We start from the raw sequence: 16,660 nt of genomic DNA on the forward strand, positions 1-16,660 counted from the left end.
GGTCTTGATAGGAGATGACCCATGTGAAATGCAAGCTTTATGGGAGTATTTAGCCACTAAATTCAAAATGAAGGATCTCAGACAATTTAAAATATTTTTTGGGAATTGAGGTAGCAAGATTGAAACATGGAGTTTTTCTTTGACAATGAAAATATGTGTTATTTCTTCTAGCCGAAATCGGAATATTTGATTGTAAACCAGTAGAAACGCCCATAGAAATGAATCATAAGCTCAAAATTCTCTCAGATCAAACCCCTACAGACAAGGTGCATTATCAGCAATTAGTTGGAGTATTAATCTACCTATCACACACAAGGCCAGATATAGCATATGCGATGAGCGTTGTGAGTTAGTCATGCATGCACCAAGTGAATAACATATGGAAGTGATCTATCATATCTTGAGAAATTTAAAGAGTGCTCCAAGAAAAGGTTTGTTATTCTCAAAAAAATGTATCTCTAACATTGAAGGATACACAAATTCTGATTGGGTAGGTGATCAGATATCTAGAAAATCCACGTCTAATTATTTTACTTTTGTGGAAGGTAATCTTGTCACTTGGAAAAACAAAAAACAGAATGTAGTATCAAGATCAAGTGCTGAAGCTAAATTTCGAAGCATGGTTCATGGTGTATGTGAATTGTTATGAGTAAGGAATATACTGAAAGACTTAGGAATTGAATATGCTAAACCTATGAATCTCCATTGTGATAATAAGGCAGTCATCAAAATTGCACAAAATTCTGTTCAACATGATCGCACTAAACATGTTGAAGTTTATCGTCATTTCATCAAGGAGAACCTCAATACAGAGATTATATAATTTTATTTTATTCAATTCGAGAGTCAACTGGCTGATATGCTCACGAAGGCAGTATCAGGGAGGGTATTTCATGATATAATTGATAAATTGGGCATGATCAACATATATGCACAACTTAAGGGGGAGTGTGTGCAATGAGTTGTACAATTTGTTTATGTAATGTTAGGATATGTATATAGAAACGATTTGTTTCCCTGATTTTAAGATCTAATTTAGACCTAATTTTAGGTTGTATTTGTATCGATAAATAGCCTACGTTCCAGAGAATAATACATTGAAAAATTATTCTTTTTGAAACTTTATTTGTTTACTTCCAATAAAAGAACCCAAATTCCAGTGAGGAGATTAGACTATCTATAACAGGACAAACAGATCAAAATCAACACTTCACAGACAATGAAGTTGAATGAGATCGTAAACAGTACTCTTACACGACAAGTATTACGGAGCTCCTGCCGTTCACTACTCTCATTTCTCGTTTGAGACCAAAAACCAGACATGAAGATCGATAGCGATGAGGAAGTAGGTGAGGCGTGCGAAAGGGCGAGTAAAGAGCGGTTAAAGTCCACGCACCTTCAACGACCATCTTCCTCCCCTCTCGTGGCAGGTATGATCCACCGTTCTGATGAAGCCACGTGATCTGCTGCTGTCATGGAGATCGTTTTCTCGAAGCCTTTTTTCGTCTATTTATTATCTCCTTTCTGCTTCCAACACGTACTTTTTTCTGGGTCTCCCCGTCTACCTTGCACGTGCCGCGGCCATGGCTGCTGGAGGAGAGGCCGTGGAGAATGGAGGCAAGCCGGCGTGGGAGGACCCACTGAACTGGCGGAAGGCAGCTGAGGCCCTCTCCGGACCGCATTTTGACGACGTGAAACGGATGTGTGACCGGGTGAGGCTCGCTGACAGCGTGACACTCCGAGGGGACGCGCTGGACGTTGCAGATGTGGTCGCCGTCGCGAGAGACGGGACTGTCACCGTGCGGTTGGATGCGAACGCCGCGCGGGCGCGCGTCGACGGGAGTGCCGCCTGGGTGGCCGCCCAGTGCGGCAAGGGCACTGACACGTACGGCGTCACCACCGGGTTCGGCGCCACGTCCCACCGCCGCACAGACCGGGCCGCGGACCTCCAGCGCGAGCTCATCCGCTTCCTCAACGCTGGGGTCATCTCCGGCGACGGCAACGAGCTGCCGTCCGAGGTCTCGCGCGCGGCGATGCTCGTGCGGACGAACACTCTCCTACAGGGCTACTCCGGCATCCGGTACGACATCCTGGACGCTGTGAAAAGTCTCCTGAACGCCGGTCTGACACCCTTGCTCCCCCTGCGCGGCACGATCACCGCCTCCGGAGACCTCGTGCCGCTCTCGTACATCGCCGGCGTTCTCACTGGTCGTCCGAACTCCCGCGTTCGCACGCGGGAGGGGACGGTTCTGACTGGAATGGAGGCTCTGAAGAAGGTAGGAATAGATAAGCCGTTCGATCTGCAGCCCAAAGAAGGGTTAGCGATCGTGAACGGAACCTCCGTCGGGGCGGCTTTAGCAGCGGTCGTGTGCTACGACGCCAACGTAATCGCGGTGGCGTCGGAGATAATGTCCGCCATGTTCTGCGAAGTGATGCTGGGGAAGCCGGAATTCGTGGATCCACTGACGCACAGACTGAAGCACCACCCGGGACAGATGGAGGCCGCTGCCGTGATGGAATACGTGCTCGCCGGCAGCGCCACCATCAAACACGCCGCGAAGCTCCACGAGCACAACCCCTTGCAGAAGCCGAAGCAGGACAGATACGCTCTCCGAACTTCACCTCAGTGGCTCGGACCTCAGGTACGTAACGAAGAAGACAATGGTAAAATCGTAATTATTTACTACAAACGACACTAGTAAATGCAGTCTTATTATCTGTAAAGGTTATTATTGTCAGCTCGCGTGTTGCCAGATACGAGGAGCTTTTTATGATTTCAACAGTCAGTTGTTTTCCTTTACCGGAAGAGTCTTCTGGAGAACTATTATTGTACCTATAACGATTCAGATTTTCAGAAGAACAATTGACGACTCCTTTGTTTGATGTCGGTGAAAGCGAAAGGGAAAGGTTAAAATGGGAAACCTTTTTGCTTTTTGTGTGGTTGAGAGTTGGAAGTAGTCAGACAGATCTTGTCGTCATAAATAAAAATCAACTAGTAAAGAATGAGATCGGCCATTGGCTGAAGTTACTGATCACTGATGGTTACTCGTGTTGGTGCAGATCGAGGTGATCCGTGCGTCGACGCAAATGATCCAGCGGGAGATCAACTCCGTCAACGATAATCCGGTGATAGACGTGGCGCGGGACAAAGCGCTTCATGGAGGCAACTTCCAGGGAACGCCGATCGGAGTGGCGATGGATAACCTCCGGCTCGCCGTCGCGGCGATTGGGAAGCTCATGTTTGCGCAGTTTTCGGAGCTCGTCAACGACTACTACAGCAGCGGGCTTCCGTCCAACCTCAGTGCCGGGCCGAATCCGAGCTTGGACTATGGATTGAAGGGCGCCGAGATCGCCATGGCTTCGTACACGTCGGAGTTGCAGTACCTGGCGAATCCTGTGACTTCTCACGTGCAGAGCGCGGAGCAGCACAACCAGGACGTGAACTCGCTGGGCTTGATATCCGCGAGAAAGTCCTCCGAAGCGGTGGCGATTTTGAAGATAATGACGGCGACTTATCTGATTGCTTTGTGCCAGGCGATCGATTTGAGGCATCTGGAAGAAAACCTCCGCCTCGCGGTGCGCAACGTCGTCGCACAGGTGAGTATGTTAACCACACAAAAGTAGGATCCGTTCGAGAATGATCTCGCCTTTCTGACTGCGATAGTTGTTAATTAACTTGCTCAGGTGGCGAAGAAAACGCTGAGCACGGGACAGAACGGCGAGCCCCTCCCCGGCCGGTTTGCTGTGAAGGATCTGCTCCTGGTGGTGGAGAACGAGCCAGTGTACACGTACATAGACGATCCCTGCCGGCCGGAATATCCTCTGATGCAGAAGCTGCGGCAGGTCCTCGTCGAGCACTCGCTCAGAAGCTCTTCTCAAGGAGCCGGCGGAAACGATTCTGCGGAAAGCGGTGTGTTTGGCCGGATCCGCGGTTTCGAGGCGGAGCTGAAGGAGCAGCTAGAGGCGGAGGTCAGAATCGCGCGGGAAAATTTTGAGGAGGGGACTTCGACGGTGCCGAACCGGGTGGTCGAGTGTCGGTCCTACCCGGTGTATCGGTTCGTGAGGAAGGAGCTCGGGACAAGACTGCTCAGTGGGGCGAGAAACGTGTCGCCTGGGGAACACATCGAGGCCGTTCATTGTGCGGTGTGTGATGGGAGGATAGTAGGGCCGCTGATGGAGTGCTTGGAAGGGTGGAGTCGACGACCCGGATCAATTTGATTTTCTGTTTTATATGCTAAAAGCTGTTAGTGAGAAATAAATCACGTCCCTGTACAACCGTGAAGGTCTGGTTCGCTGATGTCCTGCAATTTACCGATTTCATCTATTGGGCTGGGCTTACGGTGGGGATGTTAAGTATAACATACCAAGTTTGAGATAAGTAAGCCGACACAATAGTATAATTTTTTTACGAAAATACCCTTTACTCTAATTGTTCTTGTTAATTCTTTTTTAGTTAGTTGATAATTAATTTTATTTACCTCAAACCTCAACGACAATCAATCAATCGTTCATCTCTTTTGGGTCCTTTAATTTCTAATATTGTTATTTGTTAATAGAATAAACACTATCTTTTAAGTCTATTAAACTGGTTATTATACATCCGTAGCAAAGTCTTATATTCCTCTCATAATTAGTACCAATGTCATCACAATATTCACTTTATTAGAACTCAAACCCAACTCGAGTTAGATTCCAATTTGAGGGTTAAAACTGAGCTCAACTCACATTGGAACTATTTAAGTCAAACCAAGCTCGAATATATACCAGTTCAAGCTTAGTTCAGCTCGATGCCACCCTACTTAACTGATTTGAAACTATACCCTGTGTTAGGATCTAGACCTTTTTTTTAAAACTCCTATGCTCTTTATTTGTTCCATCCAGATTACTAGAGATGGCTGTCATAATCTTCTGAGATCACACTGCAGAAGAGCTTCTCAAATTTGAGAAGTCTTATGCTCATTATTAAGTGAGAAAAGCTTGGTAATACAGAAAAATTTCCAAGACCACCAGAGGTCCTCCGAGTCCAATAAACAACCTTAACATACAGAGTATTATTACCTTCACGAGAGATACATTGACAGACGCTGGGAAGCATATCTCCTTCTCCGGAAAGGAAGTATAATTTTCTCTTTTTGCTGTCATGGGGTTTGGTGGAGATTTAAATGCTGCTTCGCTATCCCTTGAAATTTCCAATCATCTTCTCTGAAGGTCTCGGAGTCACTTCAGCTCTTTGTCTTGGCTTAAGTTGCACCAGAGACCGTTACTTGGAGGGCCGCACGGTTAAAGAAGGCTTTTACCTGCGGAGTTTCAAGAATCTCTTCTTACACCATAGGTAGAAGAAAGCCTCATCGCCCATAAACTTTTGCTGGGTGACCATGAAATAGAGTACCCATTAATTGCACACCATCTTAGATTCAAGAGTGCCGCAGCAAGATGCTCCTCAGAGCACTTGAAGAACTCCACTATCCGTGATTCAACTATAGAGTCATCATTCAGAACAAGATCCTCAAAATCAGCTTGTTTCTCTTCCAGAACACTCTCGTCTTCTGAAATCATTCTTAAGCTCAGCACCTGCAATGCTTCCACGGCTGTGTTAACAAAGTCTTGGTCAATGTAAGCAGAGAACACATAAGCACACGTTGATGGGTCGGGCTGCACTTTTGCTTGATGCATTTGCTCAGTGACATGCTCAATAATGTTGATTCGACTCTACAAATCCACATGTTAGCAGCCATGGCACACTTGGTACTCCAAACACGTACAAGAAATTTAATAGTATGAGCTGCTTGTGAAGACGTTACCTTTACACTTGCTTCTTCAAGAACTGTGTTGAATAATAGCACATCAGGTTGAATGCCTGCCTTAATTGCTTTTTCCAAAAGATATAATGTTCCTTCAAAATGCTCATTTGCTAACAAAATCTGAGAGAAAAATGAAATGTTATAAATTACCCCCAGATATAACATGTACCTCTATATCGAGCCACTTCCCAGGCCCAAAACAATCAGAAAATTTAAGAGGGCTAGGAAGGTTAGTGGAAACCTTCATGAGTGAAGAGTAAGTACAGGTATCTGGAAAGAACCCATCCTGCAGCATCAAAGAAAGAAATGCACATGCAGTGTTGTAACATCTCAGACTGCTACAAGAATCAATCATAATATTGTATGTAGCGGCATTGGGTCGAATATCATGTAATTTCATTTTTCTGAAAGTATCATAAGCCAAGGGAACCTGCATTTATGGAAGTATCCAAAGGAAGGGTTAAAATACTGCAATGGGCATATACAATGACCAAGAGCTTTAAATGAACAAGATCCTTTGTAGGAGACAGAAAAAAAGACAGAAGAGGAGAAAATCTCTACAAAACTCACAAAATTTTGAGAAAAAATTAAATGTGGTATAGTGCACTTACTTCATTGCATTCAACAAGAGCATGCAGCACTATGTTGTAAAAAACCGTAGCTGAGTCGGTGTTAGCATGGCCAACCCAGTTCTCTACCATGCACAAATATTCTAAAAGCTCCCGTATCATGCCCTCATCACCAAGGGCTTTCATCTGAAGAAGTGTAATCGGAAAAGATAAATCAATTATGTACTGTACACATAACTTAAATTTAAATTTCATCTTCATTAGCTGATAGACAAATAAACAGGAACATATGTAAAAGCTTTTTCCACCATTATGACTTAACGAACTAAACCATATCAGTTACACTAGAGTGGTGTGAATTATCTGTTGTGTGTTTGTGAGCATATCGGAATTACATATATGCTTATGAATTCCAACATTAGGCCAACTCTCAGAGTAAACAATTTCCTTTACCTTTTTTTTTTAAGAGCCATTTTTTTTCAAAAAAAACCATTACAAAATACAAGAGAGCAACCAAGGACCAGAGAAGCCCAACACCAAGGACCTAAGACAAACAGGGAAGGTCAAAATTGACAACTAAATTATTCTGCAGACGACCCAATCTAGGATACTGGTCAGGTGCCCCCCAAGTTCTTAGCCAACTGCTACTTAATCATGATGATTCCAGGAAAACAAAGGATAGTATGTGATGCTGCATTACCAAGTTCTTCATTGACATGTACGTATGCTCCACACCACTTTTTGACATATCCATCTCTATAGCACGTATCCTCTTTCTAGCATCTGCCATGGACAATATATTTCCATTCTCATAAGGAGCATTCACTTTTCCGAACAAGGAAAAAAGCAGCTCATATGTCCTCACATCAGACTTAATTTTTAGCTGCTTCATTTTGGCCAACACTCTAACAGCCCGTTCAGGCTGATCCTGCACAACAGTAAATAAAGAAATGAATAAATAATTATTTAACTTAAAAATGAATACATAAGTAACCAAGGAGCATACACAAAATACAAAAAAAAAATTGAGATGTTTCTATTAAAAAGTTATATAGAACATATAGTAGAAACACTATGTCATATACAAAAATGAGAAAAGTCTAAGAGGAGTTTAATTTGCAAAGAAAGATGCCAGAGACATTTGAGCACCTTTATCTGATTGCAGCAGTGGCATAGGTAGCCTGACCATACATAATTAGCATCATGTAGATGATGTGTCACCTATTTACTAAACTTTATCCAAAAATTAGAGCAGTCAGGCTTCTGCTTCTTATTCAAAGACTTCTAGGACAAGGATACCAGAATCCTACTTAATTCTGCCCGATCACATCAGAAGAGGAAATGATTCATCAATGGCAGTGCTGGAGCCTGATCTAGGCTTGGGACCAGAACTTAGAGAGTAAATAGTAGAGTTGAGCCTACTAATTCATTACTGGCCTTACAACTTATTCACCTTTAGAGAGCCAGAACTGTCTAAATGGTACCTCACTTTGGTACACAGAAAACTCTGACCTACATAAGTGGCATCTGAACTAATCTTGTGGCACGTGAAATGTAAGCAAATGAGAGAGCCCAGAATAGCAGTCAGGCTAGATGATTCAAACACGTGTTCAGTTTTGACATACTCTGTGAAACTCAAACATGGCCATCTTCATTCTCTAGGGGGCAGATTTCAAGATATTAAAAAATCACAATTTCAAGCTATATAAAAGACGAGAAAAAAAGCCCAGGACTTTAGATGGCAAAGTATAGACATTGTTAACTATAAAGTCAGTTAATCTATTCCAGTGCTAGAATTTGTAATGAACATCATGACTCAGAGAAGTAACAATATTTCACACTAAACAGAAACCTACCACGGCATCACATGCAGATAGTAAAGCATTAAAAGGATAAACTTGCTTTGCTTGATTCTCACTGATTTGATCCAGCATGGCTTCAGCTAAATCCAGCTCAAGGGCTCTGCTGTAACCTACAGAGAGTGTTGCAAGAGTTGCGTTATAGGGTTTCAAGTTCCTCTGTTCCATTGCCTTGACCTACATAATATGAAAACATGAGTTCGTATAACCATTAAGATGTCTTCTTCAACATGGAGATGCTAATCTCTCAAATTCTAGAAAATCCCAAGAAGTTTCAGTACACAGTGGCACGGAAACAGACAACTTCTGGCAAAGATCTTGTGAGACATACAGTTTTCTTTTACTTCTATCTATTCATAAATGTGCTGCAAACAAGTAATGATTGTATTTAATCACTTTATGCTATTTTGAGGAAAGCAGTATATATATTTAACATATGCACAAAAACAATAATTACTCGTATCGTCTTTGTTTTCTTCATAGCAGAAATCTATTTCTACATAGTTATAAGTGTTCCAAACAAATGGAAAGCATATTAATGTTGGAAAAGTGCCTGAAAAATATGTTTATTTTCCGCCAAAATTTCTGGGAGATGGAGGTTAGCCATACAATTTTTTTTTTTGAGGAGTTAGCCATACAATTAAAAGGAAATAGATGAAAAACTGCCATATCTCCAATTCAACAAAGAGGCTGGGAGAAGCTTTTAAAATAGGATATACAGTTGATTAATGGAAAAGTGAGGGTATATAAATAATTAGAAAAGGATGCAGGCATTAGTTGTTAAAAGCTTATTCCAGTCAATTTTTACTCATTTACCATGCAAAAACAACCAAAGGGCAGAAATTCCTCAGGAGACATGTATCTTTATTCATGATTCTCATTCAAAAAAAAAAATCTTTATTCATGATTCAAAGACAAATATTTTGTCTTTGTATATGTGTCACAAATATCATTTCCCCTTTCTTTTTTTTTCTCTTTTTTGTTTTGGGGGGGGGGGGGGGGGGGGGGGGGGGTGTGGGAATATGAGCAGAACTACTTTGATGAAACTAGTAATGAGAAGAAGAGGAAGACCTCAACCCTCAGACTAAAAGAGGAATTGGGGGACCTCAAAAGAAAATGCTGCAAGGGACTAACAGACCTACAGAAGTAGAACAGATGTCAACAATCTCTTTGAAACTGTGCTTCCATCTCCAAGGAGAGGAAGATCTGTATGTTTTACATCTACAAAAAATGTAGTCCCTTCAATGAGTAAAGAGGAAGATAACTGGAACTAGGAAATATAAAAAAGAGAACCGTTTTTACACAAGATGGCAACGTCTAATCAATTTCTTAGTCCTCACCACTTTCACGCCATAATTGACACCTCTTTCTGGAATTACAGCTTTCACAAGGCCATCAAATGTATGTTGTGATGGTTCTAAACCAAGGCTTTGCATCTGCAAATAACCAAGCCAACACTACAGTGAAATACATGCAGTTCAATTGCAGCCAGTAAAAATGTCTTTTATAAAAGAAATAAAGCCTCCAGTTAGCAAAAAGTAAATAATTAAATAATAATGTAGAACATAATGCTTATAAGACAAGAGATTTGATCATGTCCTGTCTGAGAACAAGCAATTTTTACTGTCACCAGATAAGATGGCAAAGGAGACAGGCCATACCAACAAATAGGCCTCCCATCTTTGATGCCAATCCTCTAATATATCTTTTTCCATGTGGATTTCAGGACAGAAAAGTTTTTAAGTGTCTCCCAAGGGAGTAAAAGGGGTTCCCATGTGAAACAGTTATACATGTATACATATAGGCATTTCTCCCTCAAGCAAAATACTTGAAAAATTATGATAAATGTACCTGTAAAAACAAATGCTCAGCCAGCTCACACTTCTTTGAGTGGGCACATGCATGTATCACGTCACTGAAAGACCACCTCAAAACCTTTACAACAGGTAAATTCGCCTTATCTAGAGGGACATGACAGCATACATTACCCTCTTTTCCACCTTTGACCAGACCAACATAAGTCAAATCTTCTTCTGTAGCTCCGAACAAGGATGGGAGTTGCAAACTTTCACCATCATTCTGAATCCCTCTTGAGGACCTCATTTCTGAAGCCAGTGGACCCAAGTCTACATTTTCTTCCTTTCCACAAATGACCTTACTTCTGTCAGTCGATACATCTATACATTTTAGTATAAAATCTTTGCTTCTTTCAGTGTCACCTTCCTCAAATGTCTTATAGTCCAAGAAAGAGTTATTTGTGGGTATAGGTATATCCAGCCCAGATGATTGGAATTGCCCTTCAGGAGAAGCCCTCAAAGAGGTACTTTTCTGGAGAGCCAAAGCCACCATACGTTGCAATGCCTCACAAGCAGAACCCAGATCACCCAACCTTGTAAAGGACCAAATAAATTTTCGGAGAGAAATTATGCTGGGGCTGTAGTATTTGGTGCATTCCTTCCAAATCTCATGGACTGCAGAGAGATTTTGCTGCCAAACTGCAAGCTGTTGAAGAATAAATGTTTATTTGAAAGGCTGAACATCGTATTCACGCTTCTAGAAACCTAGGAACACCATGTAGCAAAATATAGAAAATGGTCCTGGAAGAATCACATACTGCAGAAAAGCATGAGAAGTAGAGAAAATAGGGCCCCGCAAACCTTGAGAAGCTCCCAATAAGTTATTTCAGATTTCCCTGTTAGCTGTGTCTCCATCAAACCTAAACAGTAGTCAGCGTACACAAAGTTTTGTTGTACAGCACATCCATTCAAGAAGCTGTTGTACATGGGAAGTACAGGAGCAAAGGAATGGCTTCCTCCAAGGAAAGAAAGCCAATCATATGCCTGGAGATGAGCATGACATCCAGAGAATATAGGTTAAGTCACCAATAGAGATAAATCAACATAAACCACAACTAGCTGAAAACCCTCTTAATGCATACATAGTCCTGTATGAAAAAAAATGGTCATTTGCATTCCAGGAGATTTCTTGAGCTATTTCTCCATTCACATTACTTTCTCCTTGGAATTATCAGACAGGTGAAAAAAATTTGAAGGACCAGAAGAGTGAAGTTAGTGCCTGAACCATTTTTTCTTTTTAGTGTGCAAGCCAGGCAAAGACAAGCATTCCTTCCTAGGCATAACATAATAGATGAAATCTACATTTAGAAAATATAAAAAAGATCAGATATACCTCTTTGAGGTAGCCACCTTTACTGAGAGCTCCAACGATAAACATATAACATTTTCTGTTCATGTGTACATCATTTCTTTCCATAGCTTTCCATGTCTCCATTGCAAACTGCATGTGAAGGAACATCTCAGCTAATTCACATCATAACATAAAATCCCATTTACTCAATCAGCTTTACATGTTAAAGCATTGAACAGGCAGAACCTAAAAGAACCACAAGGATATGCTTAGATCTTTGAAATGAGAAAGTAAATGAATAAGTGATGAGGGATAAATCACATGCCAGTACAAGGATACATTAAAGGGTATTGATCCAGCAAATACTGGAATGCAATTCAGCAGGCTAATTATGAAATTCTGGAATGCAATTCAGCAGGCCAATGCAGGTTCAACAAGCTGAGTATGATGAGAGGAACCAAACAAGGGGAGCATAATAGTTCAATCTCAACATTTTGTGATCAAAAGAGATATCCAGGAGTGAACTTAAAACACTTGAAGGAAGGTGACTCAGCCTTGGTTATTGGCTGAGCCTTAATGCAGGTGTTTGATGAGATCTCTCATATCACCTTGGAATGGCATATTGCCTGGAAAAAAGTGTCCAGATCAGCTCAGCAGCTGACCTTCTTGCTAAAGTTGGCTATCTAAAGTTTCCCTGGCCTCCGGGCCTTTCTTGGTCTTTAGTTTGGCTTAGCCAGATTGCATTTTATGTTGTACTCTTAAGTTATCACTGCTATTATAATAAAAGCTATTCACCTTTTCAAAAAAAAAAAAAAAAAAAAGTTAAAACCATGGTCAAGGCAACAAGGTCTAACCAGGTCTTCTTTGTCTTTTTAATCCATTAACCTTCAGAGAAAATCTATGGACATCAACAAGAGTTATGAACTTGAGAGCTCAAACCAATGAATGTGTTCAAGGACATGATCCACCATGTGTAGTGGGTCATGGGTTTTTGAAACTCTTGTGGACTCTGTTTTTCAATTAGTTATAAGACCTTGGTTTGTATAAATGAAAAGGATTACTTTTCTTTGGGATAAAAAACTAAAACCAGTTGCTCTAACTTTCTTCTGAAGAATGTGCATCAAAACTTAAATTGAATCCCATCAGAGATTAACTTTGCATACCAATGGATCCGGAGACTTAGCACAATAATTGAGAATAGAAACAAAATTATCAGCTCCTAAGGATTTTTGTCCATTTACAACACTGTCAAGCAGATTCAAGGCCCTATCTCTCTCTCCTGATCGGAGTGCATCAACAATTTCCACCTGCACAGACCTTCTATAGGACAGGGAACGGCCATTTCCTGCAAATAAACTTCATGACTTAGCGAAAAAAGAAAAAAATAAAAATAAAAATTGGTACCATTCAACCAATGGACACTCTTTAATACATAAACATGGTCATCCAGCAGAAGAAAGCCATTACACATACAGACAATAACGATTGTACCTTCCAAACTAGTAAATGATCGGGGAAACCCAAGTCCTTCCACAACATTCTTACGCACCTAAACAGCATATACTTATCCATCAAATTTCCCGTAAACAAAAAATGACCCATTGAATTCCCAATAAACCACGAACTGATAAATAACAAGAGTAACTCTACAAAGATAGAAGAATAGGATTTTACTTGCGATGACCACAAAGAATAAACAAGCAACCGACGGGAAGCTGTCCATCTGTAGCACAAAATAACAAATTATACCTTATCTCTCTAGACCAATATACACGTACTACACTTAATCTCTCCAAAAACAAATGTAAGCACTAATCAGCAAAAACAGGGCTTACACGATTCTTTGCATGCTAGACCTTTAGAGCTTCCGAATGAGATGAAAACAGTGTACTTGGATGGTAACGGATAGGCACACCATATAGATCTCCCTGCCGCAAAACTTCCACAATACGACACAGAGAATTCGGAATGGAAGCAATGTAAATCGACTGAACTTCTCCTGAGTTACTAAAAACCACACAAAAAAAGCTCCTTTTTGCTGCCGTCTTCAACTAAAATAGAGAAGAAAGAGGAAGCTGGGTATGGGCGGAAATTCGGGAGACTGCGAAGAGGTGCTGGTAGCCCTCTTCGGGAATATGAACAGAGTTCCTGTAAATGGTAACACATTTTTTACCCAATAAAACTATTACACGTTTTCTCTGTCAATTGAGGTACTATATTTACGAAAGTGCCATTTCTTTGTTGTATTTCCCGTATTTATACTACTACATTCTGTCGATTTTCTTGGTTTTCCAAGGACCAGAGTGCTTGAGCTCTGAAAAAAAACGGAGTTTTGGAGCTGGTAAAAGAGGGGATCGACCGCCTGTAACAAGTTTTTTGAGATCGAGGATTTCTGGAGAAGAGGAAGAGAATGCCGCGGAGTTGAAGATTGGTGATGGTAAGCTACAGATTCTACCTTGCTATTCTGCTTCTTATGTTGATCATTGATTCATAATGCTGTGTTCAATGATCTTGGCCCTTAGTAACATCAATGTTATCTTTCATCTAACCTTTATATCTATATTTACGTTGAGATTTGATATTGCTGAGAACAAATTTGGAAGATTTCGTATGGATAGTATGAAAGATCACAAAACTCTGGATCATTGAATTGGAACTGATTTGCATTTAATGTAGTGGATTATGCTTTCAGAGTTTCTGAAGGCGAAATGTCTGATGAACTGTGAAGTATCGTTGATACTCGAGAGGAGTTACGAGCAGTCAGCAGCTACAGCAGATATCTGATGAACATTTGAACTAAGTCTCTCAGTGAGTTTAAACACGTATTGTCTCGTCAAAAGAGTTTTATATATGCGTTTGCGTCTCTATTTTTCTCGTGAAGAATATGGAGGTTAAATCATGATTTTTTTTCTGTTGACAATGTTTGAGAAATCACAGCAATATTTGAAGGCTTTAGTCGCTACAAAAATCCTGATGCTCTGAGACAAGTTAGAGAGTACCCTTCTACTTGCTGCTACTATTGGAGCTTCCTTGTCTTAGATTTCAGACATTTTAATAGTCATGAAATGTTATGGAACGATCCTCCTTTTCTTCTTTTTCTTCTTCTTGATTAGTTGGTTATAGATAGTCAGTCCTGTTCTGGAGTTGTTGTTGGATTTTATTGGAAACTGTTTAATCATGCTTAGAAACTGAATCCATGGATTAACAAACATGATGTCACATGGAAATGATTTTATATTTTATATTGATAACGCATGAAGTACATAATCCTACAAAAATACATGTACGGCCTTTTGACCAGGTGAGGCACGTTTTCTGTTGTTTCACACTGTATTCTATATTCTTGTTGTCTAAGTGATTCTTAATCAGCAAATGCAGAATTCTTAGTCAACACAAGCTGGCTGAATTAGAGGTATGTTAATAAGATTTTGGTGAGGGAAGGAACTTGGAAGCTTTGTAAGACAAAATGTTTTAGTTCTTATCATAGTGCTGTCTGTTTTTCAGCTTTGTGTTTTGGGCAACTTAAGGCCCGAAACAGTGGAGGAAACCTCATTTACAAGGTGTCTTGTGTGTGATTCACAATGAATATTTTTTCTGTCTTCCTAGTTGTTTCCATATGATACTAAGCAAACAAACATAGAACAGATTTATTCACTAAGTGTACGGTTCAAGTCAAGTGTTAGAACAGCCTTGTAGGCATTTGGTAAAATATCAGTGTGTTTGGGTTTCACTTATTTACTGCTGTTATGAATTAGCTGTAACTTATCTGCAAATGTTAAATAGCAGCTTTAAGAAATTGAAATAGGTGGTAATCAAATGCAGTAGTTTATATACGTTTGCAGTAGCATTGTCAATAGTCCGATATTTTTGTCGTAGCTTAGTTTTATTCCAGTTGAACGTTCTTGAGTTGGCATGGTGAGGACAAAGTGTCTTGGAAGTGACTAAGCTCAAAGGGCATGGAAGTACTTTTGACAAGCTCAAAGGGCATCTTGGAAGTACTTCCATGGTTTTGTGAGGAGAAAGCATGGTCTGCCAAGCCTGACTCACGAAATCCCTGTGAGGTCGCTTAAGTCAGGTTGAGTCTCCCTATTTCGGAAGCCGAGTCAGGGTGAATCCAGGGAGACTCAGCTAAGGTGCTCAGGGCAAGTTAACCTCGAGATGCAAAGACCCTCCCCAAATGTGGGTAGACCTAGTTCAGTTGAGAGTTGCTGGTTAGCCACAATTCCATAGTGACAAGGTGTCTAGTTAGTAACTGTAATTATACACACCCAACATGATCAAAGGACTGGTTAAGTCCATTAGTTCATCATATGCACTGGGTTTTTTTTTTTAAGTGACTAAGTAAAAGGCTTAATTACCTTTGGATGGTGAAGTTAATGCCTGGCATCGAGGTATTCAGTCCAAACCTTTTAATATATTTGAATCAGGTATACTTGACACATATGCTATTTCATAATATTGCGAGAATTTTAACCAAAACCTTGCTTCAATTAATTGATACATGGATTCAAGAATCAGAGCTAATCATAACATATATCCAAAAGTCTTAAAAAGGACTTATATGTAGGTAAGTAGTTTTGTGGACATCTAAGTGCCATTAGTAATTTACTTTGTGGAACAAATATCTATTAGGGCCATGAAATATAAAGTTGCATTGTACAGTTCCTTAATAAATAGAAAGGCAGACAACATAATATGCTTCTATTCATTATCCTAAATCTGCTTAATCATTAAATGACCAGCTTGTATTTGCCTTATTTGCTTGGCTTTCAAGTTTCACCTATAATGTCTCATTGATGGAGTCTGCTAGCACCCCAACTACCTAAGCATTTTGCCCTTGTTGACATTGTTTTGCAGACCAAAGGAAGGTTTCAGATGATGAAGCTATTCAGACAATGTTGAACATCCTTTCACTGATCAAGAAATTCCAATGAGGTTTGGAGTTTACTGGCCTACTGCCTTACCCCACAGCTGCTCACCACTACAGCAATTGATGAAGCTATCTGCTAAAGTAACACTTGTAAGGAGATTTTTTTTTTTTTTTTTGAGATTTAATAGTACTTGAGAAGATATCAGGGCAAGACCGTTCAAATCATTTGAGGCAAGTCTATTATAATTAATCAGCCAATACAACTTTTCTCTGTTTTCAGCAGTTGCTACGGGGCCTGTCCATCACTGTACCCAGTGTACATGAAAGCAAGGATGTTTGAAAATTTTCTCAAAGTACTATATATAAACTGAACAGAAATACTTGGGTGTAGGAAGAAGTGAGACAGAAGTAAGA

General features: G+C 40.5%; 3 protein-coding genes across 4 annotated transcripts; 2 read left to right on the top strand and 1 right to left on the bottom strand.

Annotated features, from left to right (window-relative positions):
* The first annotated feature begins 1,502 nt into the window (after positions 1-1,502).
* LOC137944981 (phenylalanine ammonia-lyase-like) lies at positions 1,503-4,324 on the top strand. The gene is made up of 3 exons (XM_068790818.1): positions 1,503-2,642; positions 3,061-3,597; positions 3,685-4,324. The coding sequence occupies exons 1-3, from the start codon at positions 1,584-1,586 to the stop codon at positions 4,216-4,218; spliced, it is 2,130 nt and encodes a 709-aa protein (XP_068646919.1). The 5' UTR covers positions 1,503-1,583; the 3' UTR covers positions 4,219-4,324.
* A 636-nt stretch (positions 4,325-4,960) lies between these two features.
* Positions 4,961-13,486, bottom strand: LOC137944982 (pentatricopeptide repeat-containing protein At1g76280). The gene is made up of 14 exons (XM_068790819.1): positions 13,212-13,486; positions 13,051-13,099; positions 12,868-12,925; positions 12,540-12,721; positions 11,419-11,526; positions 10,887-11,069; positions 10,081-10,731; positions 9,570-9,665; positions 8,227-8,406; positions 7,071-7,298; positions 6,413-6,556; positions 6,043-6,231; positions 5,802-5,921; positions 4,961-5,709 (listed from the first exon to the last, which is right to left on the bottom strand). The coding sequence occupies exons 1-14, from the start codon at positions 13,223-13,225 to the stop codon at positions 5,308-5,310; spliced, it is 2,604 nt and encodes an 867-aa protein (XP_068646920.1). The 5' UTR covers positions 13,226-13,486; the 3' UTR covers positions 4,961-5,307.
* Positions 13,419-16,496, top strand: LOC137944983 (uncharacterized). 2 transcript variants are annotated; one of them, XM_068790820.1, is made up of 4 exons: positions 13,458-13,533; positions 13,673-13,813; positions 14,069-14,184; positions 16,234-16,496. In XM_068790820.1, the coding sequence occupies exons 1-3, from the start codon at positions 13,458-13,460 to the stop codon at positions 14,158-14,160; spliced, it is 309 nt and encodes a 102-aa protein (XP_068646921.1). In that variant the 3' UTR covers positions 14,161-14,184; positions 16,234-16,496. The 2 variants fall into 2 exon arrangements, with proteins under 2 accessions (XP_068646922.1, XP_068646921.1); XM_068790821.1 differs by lacking the exon at positions 14,069-14,184 and having other exon boundaries at positions 13,419-13,533.
* Positions 16,497-16,660: the final 164 nt, after the last annotated feature.

The sequence above is a fragment of the Aristolochia californica genome, unplaced genomic scaffold (assembly GCF_029961685.1).
Source record: "Aristolochia californica isolate CCGP_79_NKW_82.1479 unplaced genomic scaffold, dmAriCali1.0.hap1 SCAF_11, whole genome shotgun sequence".
Taxonomy (NCBI): domain Eukaryota; kingdom Viridiplantae; phylum Streptophyta; class Magnoliopsida; order Piperales; family Aristolochiaceae; genus Aristolochia; species Aristolochia californica.